The sequence below is a fragment of the Gossypium hirsutum genome, chromosome D01 (assembly GCF_007990345.1).
Source record: "Gossypium hirsutum isolate 1008001.06 chromosome D01, Gossypium_hirsutum_v2.1, whole genome shotgun sequence".
NCBI lineage: Eukaryota > Viridiplantae > Streptophyta > Magnoliopsida > Malvales > Malvaceae > Gossypium > Gossypium hirsutum.
The window spans coordinates 58,522,305-58,532,577 of NC_053437.1; the positions used below are offsets into that span (position 1 = coordinate 58,522,305).

At 30.1% G+C, this 10,273-nt stretch overlaps 1 protein-coding gene and 1 long non-coding RNA gene across 2 annotated transcripts; both read right to left on the reverse strand.

Annotated features, from left to right (window-relative positions):
- LOC107920888 (WEB family protein At3g51220) lies at window positions 1-1,036 on the reverse strand. The gene has a single exon (XM_016850707.2). The coding sequence runs from the start codon at window positions 925-927 to the stop codon at window positions 226-228; it is 702 nt and encodes a 233-aa protein (XP_016706196.1). The 5' UTR covers window positions 928-1,036; the 3' UTR covers window positions 1-225.
- A 1,738-nt stretch (window positions 1,037-2,774) lies between these two features.
- LOC121213970 (uncharacterized) lies at window positions 2,775-4,224 on the reverse strand. Its single transcript, XR_005909560.1, has 3 exons — window positions 4,098-4,224; window positions 3,611-3,682; window positions 2,775-3,088 (listed from the first exon to the last, which is right to left on the reverse strand). It is a non-coding gene; the product is annotated as an uncharacterized lncRNA (long non-coding RNA).
- Between the last annotated feature and the right edge of the window lie 6,049 nt (window positions 4,225-10,273).

Genomic DNA, 10,273 nt, shown 5'->3' on the forward strand with positions numbered 1-10,273 from the left:
TAGTCTGAACAACGAAACACCGATAAATTTCTTTAATTACATTGGACAAATACAAACACCCTCTCTCCATATGTTACACATGAACTCCCATAATTTTTACCTTTATACGACCAAATTACGAAGATAATAATACATTAAATGAGAAGAAGAAAAAAAAACCCAAGTAAGACAGACATTTTTATGAGATGGATGGAGATCTTTTTTCTTGTTTAATTAACATGCATTTCAGGAGGCATAAAGAGGATTGTGAAGAGTAGTGGGGGAGCCTTTCTTCTTGAAAAGCCAATCTCCAACCAAAGGAACAATGGGTTTCTTCTTCATCAACTTCCTTTCTCTTTTCCCTCCGAAATACCCTTCTTTCTCACCTATACTCAGTATCTGAGACAAGGTTGGGTTATTTTCCATTCTTTTCATCAACTCCTTTCTTCTCTCTTCCTCTCTCGCTCTATCTTCTGATTTATTTCCCATCTCCATACTCACAGTTCTGGGTGTTGTTGTCTCCGCCGCCATTTTAGCTGCCGCCGCCTCAGCTCTAGCCAACTTTGACATGTTCTTGTGAAGTTCAGCATTAAGTGAAGCCAACGCAACTTCGGTTTCGGATTCTCTCTCCTTCAGCAACTTCAACTCGGCCTTTGTTTCCTCCAGCTCAGTCTCGAGCTTCTTTAAGGTATCAAGAACCCCTTGATGATGGATACTCTCCTGGTCATCTTCTTTACGGCTTAGGGGACTGGGTGAAAACCATGTGATCTCTTGGCTAGGAGGGCGACTGTAAGTGTAAGGCTTTGGAGTATATATCTCTCCAACGAGAAGCCGCTCACCGAAGACAGCAACGGCTTCTTTGACTGAGCGGAAAGGACGGGAAGTGTCGACGTTGGAGCGATAATCTTTGGGTGGCTTTGACGACGGATTTGGGACTTGGGTTTCCATGGAAAAGCTGGAGATCAAATGAAAAAGCGCGCGTGCGTGTGTGTGCTTTGCGTGTAGACTATGGTGGAACGGAGGGGATATATTTGATAATGAGTTGGTTCGAGATTTCTTTGCTTTTACTACAAAAGATCACAGAGAGCGTAGTAGTGATTGTTTTTTGAAGGTTAAGCCTTGGAGGTGCGGGAAATGGACTGGTCAACTACTGGGGTAGGGTTGAATGGCGTACGTGCGGGATATCAGGGAGACATCATTAGCTTTAGAGATCTTTCCTCTATCAGACAGCTGCTTAATTTTAGGTGCTTGTACTGTAATGACAAAACTCGAACAGGACACTGCAACCCGAAAATCAAAGGTTTAATAGTACAAAAGTGCGATTCATTGTTGTCTGTTTGAGAACAACTAGATTGATTAAGCACCTACTAAGTTCTAGTATAGTTCATAGAGATCAATTGTGTACAAAAACATGGTTTACTGTTGCCAATTGTATACAAGTGTGGTATGGTTTAGGTATTTGGAGAGCCTCTTACAATGGTGAAACTTGTGAGCCTTTTTTGGCGACTTAATTAATTAGGTTTTGTATAACTAGTTTTTAACTTTGATCATTATCGATCAACCCTATGAATAAACAGGTTTCCTTACTTACTTAATTAATTACTTAATTAATTAACTTAATGTTTGAAAAATCATTTAATAACTGAATTTAGGTATAATTATTTGTAATTACATGATTCAGTAATTATTATAATTGATGGGTTTAACTGAATTATTAATTATCTTATAACTTTTTCATACAAACTTACATGATTTAAGTATAATAAATTACTTTTTATACAAGTTTGCAAAAGTTATTTTTATAGCATATAACAACAATTATATTTTAATTTTAGGATACATATTTTGTTTTTTGTTTTTTGTTTTAAATAATTATACATTCGTTATTGGATAAAAAATATTTTACCATTGAACACACCAAGTTCAAATATTTTAAGCATTTTTTTACCTAATAGCAAATTAGGTTTATAAATGCTCTATCATAGTCAATTTTATTCTTACATGGAAATTATAGTGATTGAACACTTTATAAAACCTCGATTCAATCTTATTCAATTTTAAAGTAATGATTTAAAATTCACAACTTCGATCTGCGCCTGTAACACTTTATATCCGATTTAGTTAAAGGATTCGAATAAAAAATGTCACATTCAGTTACTTCGGTAACCTACTTTTTTATCTCACTTTATTGAAATGGTAACGTAGTGGTAATTTTTTTAAAAAATATCAGCAGGATTTTTGCTTATTTTACATAAAAACTTCCTGCAAAATTTAGATTTCATAATATATCCATATTCAAATCATCTCCCAAGTCAATTCTCAACAGTTCGATATTCCGAAACATACCACAAACTAAGCATATCACATTAAAACCATTTAATTGACTAATAATATTATAGTTATTGCAATCAAAAGTTAAATTTTTCATGTCACACATACAAAACTATAGCCAAATGACTTTACTAAAAACCAAGTACATGCAAACTTGAAACAAAACAAAATATACGAACTTTATTGAGTCCAATATTTGTCGGTTGGATGCTAACAACTCTAAGTACAAGATCTCAAAATACACCTAGCTTGCATATGAAAACAAAACCTTACGATGAATAATTCCAATAGTATTACTATAACTCACTCAATATAGTATGAAATTTAGATGATTGGACTCAGTTGATTTGTTTCTTTCTTAGACCAATTCAAGTATGTTTCATGTCAAAGTTTATCCAATACATTAATATACACATGCATCCCAAATAAACCAAATTTGATATTTTAACTAACCAATCTATTTTAACGAACTTATTAACACTTTATGGTAACGAAGTATGTAACCTTATTTGATTTTGTCTCATTTCGTCATATCATATTACATTACCAATTTGAATCAAACCACTCTTCCTATTCAACATTTATGTTCGCTAATACATAACTCAGATTCGAACTAATTTACGGATCCTACTAATACTACAATTCGGCACCTAGTGCCTAATCGATACGTCTTGAACTAAACAAATTGCTCCCAGCGTTCATCAGTTCATCCGAAGCAATAATTGTGCCCAGCACTCGTCGGTACGTCCAATGGTTAATGTGCCCAACGCTCATCGACCTATAGTCAAAGTAGTTCTATATCGGTACTTTCGACATAAACAATTCGCACCCAGCACTCATTGACTCAGCCGAAGAACTAATTGTGAAAGCCACGGTTGGGATGTTCGAAGAAAATGTGCCTAGCGCTCATCGACTAATAATCGAAGCAATTTTTTTTACTCAATTTTATAAATCATTAATTATTCTCAACTTTGTCCAACAATTACTACAACAACCCATAGTCTAATTTCATTCACAGTTTAGTTTTCATTCTATTGATCTCAACAACAACAACACTTTCGTTGAATGTCATTTCATATAAAACATGGCATGATTCGTCTCATGTTCAAGCCAAATGCACAACCTTACTAAATTATACTATTTCAAATTTTATACAATTTAACTCTCTATCACAATAATCAATCTTAATATTGTAATTTTAGTCAGTCACTCATGTGTAACTTTCTTCGTTTTGCCAACTTACCTAATAATGAAAATAAAAGGGAAAATAAATAATAAGTTGAGTTGTAGTGATTCTTACACGGAATTTCGAATTATTCGTCGATGACTTTAGCTTTTTCGTTCGCTCTTGAGGAAACCAAGTCGTTGATAACTACAAATTAACATAAACAAATAACACCATAAATAATCAACCTAATTCACAATCAATTATTATCTCAAACAATTTTACATTTCATTCCATTCTAAGCGTCGATTTATAATTCGAATTTATTTCCCTCTATTTTAGACTCTCTATTATTGGTTTCTTACAAAATCTCATAACAACTCTACCTGATATCCACTTTAATTTCTCAGGTGAAAAATCTAACATTTAACTTCAAAATCTAGTCATTTTCCATATATACACTAAAAATCTATCAATTTAACATAGAAAACATAGATAAATCATTAATGGTAACTTCCTAAAACCTTAATAGTTTTACAAATTAATACATAAGTTAACTAAATTAAGATTCTCCGATCTCAAAAACATAAAATTTGTAAGAAAAGTATTAAATTGCACTAACCAATTTGTGGACTAAAACTTGAAAACCCTAAGCAAATTTTTTTTTGGCTTTCTTTCTTTTCTTTCTTTCGTGCGTGGGAGGATGGATAAGACAATCTTCTCTCTCCTTCCACTTAACTCATTTAAACCTTTAATTATTTATTTTTTATAATAAATAATAATAGTAATATATCAGCCCACTTTTTTTTGTCACATATTTGGCATGTTTCATTGCCATATTAAACTTTTGGACTATTAGTAATTTGAGTCCCTTTAACTATTTTCAAATTAAAATTTATAGCGATCTAACTTTATAATTTAATCATTGGACTAGATTAAATACTCAAATCAACTAAATTACTTATCATTGATTCAATTTATTTATAACATAAATTTGTAAATATTTTTATTAATTATTTACAGACTTGGTTCACTAAAACGAAACCCAAAATTGTACTTTTTGACACCATTGTACCTGGTTGTTACAGCCCCGTCCACTTTTGGATTAACACCATTTCAAAGTATGGGCTTCTCTTCATTAACAGTCAACTCCTCATCGTTCAAATCGTCTAGATCAAACCTAAAACCCTTCAAGATATGGAACCTAAAACATTGAGTTTTCACTCTTCTTTTATTTGATTTTTCTATTTCTTTCAAAATGAAACTCTAATTTTGATTATTGGTTTATTTGATGGATTCGCGGGGTCTTGAATAGGTTTGTGAGGGCCAATTTTGGTGTGGTGATGATAATTGAGAAAATTGGCTGATGGATTTTGATGAACGCTTAGTGAATGGAGGATCGTACTTACGAGAGAGGTGGAAGGTAATGGTGTTGCTGGTAAGGATGAGAGAACCAAGAGAATGTGTGTGTTTAGGGAGCAATTCCAAGAGTTTCCCCTCTTCTGCCTTCATGTTTTTTTATCTTCTTTTCAATGGTATGCCAAGAAGGAGAGGTACAAAGATAGTGATGAGAGTTATAGTCAGTTATGATAGACTAACTAGTAGGTGGGTACCTTGCCAATAGTGCAACTAGTGAGGGTGTCGTGATGGGATCAGTCAAGAGTAATGGCGATGATGGGATGTAATGGATGGTGTAGGGATCAAGCAGCAAATCCCAAAGTTAGAAACTTAGGGGGTCAAATTGTAATGTTTGTAGAAATTGGAAGGGTTTTTTTTTTGTAAATTTCGTAATTTTCTCATTTTTTGGTAATTTGTATTTTTTTGATATTTTGTAATAATATTATGATATTAAATAATAATTTTCATTTGATGTCAAATTTACAATTTTTTCTGAATTAACTTTCACTGTAAAAATATAAACTTGCGTAATGTGTTTCTAACATTTAATGTTTCTAATCAGGTCTTTCTATATTTCATTTTTTTTCATCTGTCTCTTTTTATTTATGTTCATTCTTTTTTTTTAACGTATTGTATAAATTTGGTATTAGAGATCAAATACATCTCCTTATTGTTATTACATTCCATATTTTTCTTTTTTCTTAATTTTGGAAACATAAATTGTAATCAATTTTAAAAATTATTACTTTTAATTTGATTTTAAATTTAATATTAATAAATTAATTATTTAAAAGTTACAAAGCAAAGCAAATTTTTTTTCAACATTCATACTATATAAGGGTGTTTTGTAACACCTCATACCCGACCCGATCATCAGGTCCAAGCTATGGGATATCACATTTGTTGTAGAAGCAATTATGATAATTTATATACAATTTCAATCACTAAACATTTAAATATGAATAATACATGTGTATGATATAATATACAATCATTTTCGGGTCGTATACGAGCTTACAAAAGCTCATTACTATCCCAGGATCTAACAATGACTAAACTGTAAAGTTTTAAAACTTTTTGGGCTAATGTCACGACTCTCATGGTTTGGTGTCACGACCTTGAAGACAGTAAGCAAACTTCGTAGCTTAAGGACCAAATTGAAAAGTTTTGAAAACATTACAGAGTTAACGCCGCGACCTCAAACAGGAGACGTCGTGATAAGGGGGCTAGTGTCGCAACATATAAGGAGTGGAGTTGCGACTTCCTTGGCAGAATACTATACTTCTTATTCCCATTTGTTTCAACCTAACATGCGACAACAATATTTGATCCTAAGACCATAAATGACTATCCACCATTTATAAAACATGTTTAACATGTCATTCCTAAATCATAAAAACCATTACCATGTATGAACTATCATCATTTTCATATGTTCATAACTTAATACACAAACTCAAACATTTTTAACTTATAACCAAATCTATCCTAGGTATATGTTATTTGACAAAATGAAAAGAACTTTACAAACTTCGTTGAGTCAATGGCTATGATCTGGATGCTAAGTTAACCTTTCGGGGCTTCGAGAAATACCTATACTTGCGCACGGGATAAACAAACCTTACGTTGAGCAATAATGCTCAGTGATACTTTCGTGATTCAAGATAACATGACATTAACATTCGAGAACAACCATATTGAGTTCAAATACAATGCTTATCCAAGTTATATCCTATTATGCCAAACAATTTCATATCATAAACATAGGTGAATACACATATACATATATACCATCATTTCAGTATTTACAATAGAAATGGCCAATACATACTAATTGCTAAGTACCAATTCTCATGTCTTAATAACATCCAATACCAATCATGAATAAATCACATGTACCTATATGCCATTGACATTATGCCATCCAAGTTTCATGTTCAACTCATATCATTTACTCATTTAACTTACCATCCAAATCTCTTTCTGGAGTCTATTGACTCATTCGAATTCGTTTTGGCCCTCATGGCTCGTTTCCAACCATTTTGCATAATCCCTTTTATTTATTATTTTTAACACGAATCACATATATGCATACATATAATTCCAAGTACATTTATCAATTCACAAACTCATTTCAATTTCATGTAATTCATTTCATTATCACATTCTATTATCAATCTATTTCATTATATTTTCAAGTTTCCAATTTCATTTATAATGTTTCATCCGATGAAACCCTAGTAAAACAGATTCAGATACATAGGTAAACTGCACCACACCAAGTTACTCATCCAAGCTGAAATTGTATCAGGTTACCCGTTTGGGCTAAACCTCTACCACATCACATCAGGTTACTCGTCCGAGCTAAACCTGTAATAAGCTTCGTACAATCACATATCCTTAACCTTTTACTAAGTTCACACAGGCATAAATTATACATATATTCATTTCCATCCCTATAATCTATCAATTTCACATGTTAATACCTTGTTATCAGTTACGTTTGCATTTTCACATCTTGTAATTATTCACATGCGCATATTTATACTCTATAATTGTTTACATTTACCTATCATACCTTGTAGACTGTACAAGTACATAACGATTTGCCCATTTCATTTCAATTCAAACTAATTCGTATAAATATATATCTTCACATTGAATTTCACAATTTCATCCCAATTAATCATTGACTCACAAATAACTCATACCATATGACATGTTTCAATTCATTCTCATAATACACATAATTTTCCATAAAATCATATGTACTTTCCATTTTATTCTATTCAGTCCTTTTTCTGGATATTCAATAACAATCACAACAAATCAATTCATACAACAATTATATACTCACCTCGATGATTAATCATTAAATAAACAAGTATATGCAAGCAATATTTCTATCCCAAATCATAAAGTACAAACCGAAATCTCATGTCACTCGTCAACAACTCTCATTTTTCCTCTCTCTCGACAACTCAGCGTCGTTTTTAGCTACGTAAAATCATACAACAAATAAACTAAATCAATTCTCATCCAGACATAAAGTTAAGCATATTTTACATTTTATCCAAACATAACTCTCGATTCCTAGCTTCGGGTTAAATCTGATTTCACATATTCTCATTAGGGACCTTATATTTCTATTTCTAACATAATTTTATGACATATTTTATATTTATTTGATTTGGTCCCTAATGTAACAATGTTAACAAACAAACTAAATTAACTTTATAATATAGTCCTTTTCATAATCTAAGCTTAAAATCTATCAATTTCAAGCCTATTTCATCAATTAATTAATAATGACAACTTTTTAAAACTTTAATAGTTTATCAAATTGGTACATGGGCCATCTAAATCAAGCTCTCATGATTATAAATCTATAAAAATCAAAGAAAAATTACTTAGGAACTTACTTGAATTTATGGCCGAAAGTCTAAAGAATTTCAAGCTTTTCTTTCTTTTTCACCTTCAATGGACGGTGAGATTTTAGGGAAGAAGAAGATCCACTAATTTTGTTAGTTATAGATAGATTAATACGTTATTAGTTTAATTTAATCATGCTTTATGCTTAATAAATATTAATTTATTCATAATTTATTTATTAATTGAAATATTCATCAAAATCCACTAAAATCTATTCAAAATTGGTTTATTAATCATTTTAGTTCTTTGAATAATTATTATCTAAGTTCCCGAGTCTTTTCCTAATTGAAAATCTATAGTGATTTGACTTTTACGATTTAGTCTTTGAACATTAATTAACTACTTTTTTCGGCTAAATTACTTAATTGAATTTCAATTTAGTTTTATAATAACTTTGTAAATATTTTTATTTTATATTTACAGATTTATTTTACGAAAACAGAATTTTGAAATTGTATTTTTTGATACCACTAAATTTTAGTTCGTTACATATTTTGAGGTTAACAAACAAGTTGCATCATTATAACTATTCAAGATTACATTGAACTTAATTTTTATAACTGTTGACACCATTTTTTTTGATGGAAAACGGGTCGACTTGGGTTTTGGAAAATGAAAACAAAAATGGGAGTCGCCACCAATCCTTTTTTATGAGGTGTGATTGGATCACCTTGAAAAGTGGTTGTTTTTAATAAACGGTTTAGTTTTATTAAAACAACGATTTTGGTCCACAAAATTCAGAAAAATGGGTTCGGGAGTCAGTTACGCACGAGGAAGGATTAGCACCCTCGATACGCCCAAAATTGGTACCTAATTGATTACTTAATGTCTTAATGTCGAAAACTTTGAAGAACTTTAAAAATACGATCCTTATATTAAAATGAAAATTTTTGGGAAAAGTAGCATATTTCACGTTAATCGAGAAAGAGAATCATATCCAGTAAGTTAGGACACAATGTCTCAAATTCCCAACACGCAAATGAAAAATGCTTATTTAAAAGATATTTTAGCCATCTCGGATTTAAAAATGAGATCACGACCCGTAAGTTAGGACGCAATTTTTTAATCCCAAGATCATTTAAAATTTGAGTTTAAAAAGATTCGTCATTTAGATTTATCGTGAAAATCGAAACCCAGTAAGTTAAGATACGATCCTCTCGAATCTAAAGACGAAATATTATTTATTCAAAACAAATTATGTTATGTCGAGTAAAATAAAACACTAAAATCGTAGTAAAAGATGTGAAAGCAATTTGCATTGTTGTTATTCATGGCAAAATCATAATGAATACAAAAGTATAAAATGATATGAGCAATAGCAACAATAATAAATAAACGTTAGTCCTACAATCATATAAAATAACAATGTATATAAACAAATAAATCAAAACTTTCATTCAAAATAATAATAAAATGAAATAAATAGTGAACACAAATAAAACGTAAAGGAATATATATGTATAGAAATGTAAATTAAAATATGTGTGTATACGTAAGTTACAAAATATATGAAATATATATAAAGTATATTTTAAAATATAAAGAAAAAATAAATATGTATGAAGTGTATGTAAGTATATAAATATGTATACATAATAAAGGTGTATGAAAATATATTTTATATGCATGTATTTATAAAAAATGCATATAGATATATATAGATGGTTTTAAGCTATGAAGTATGAAAAATATGTACATGTATGAATTATAAAATATATAAAATATGTACATATATATATGTAAAAATATGTATATATATATTTATAAAGGTTAGAAATATGTACGTGTATTATAAATATATATGCATGTATAAATAAATTATAAAATAGGTATGTTTATATGTATATATATATATATTACAAAAAATGTGTATAAGTATATGTAAAAATATATAATAATATATGTATATATCTATAAAAGCAATTATAATAATAATAATAATGCAATAACAATAATAATATAAAATTT

Excerpts from the sequence above, each read along its gene's own strand:
- LOC107920888 (XM_016850707.2), bottom strand. The coding sequence starts at position 927 with ATGGAAACCCAAGTCCCAAATCCGTCGTCAAAGCCACCCAAAGATTAT.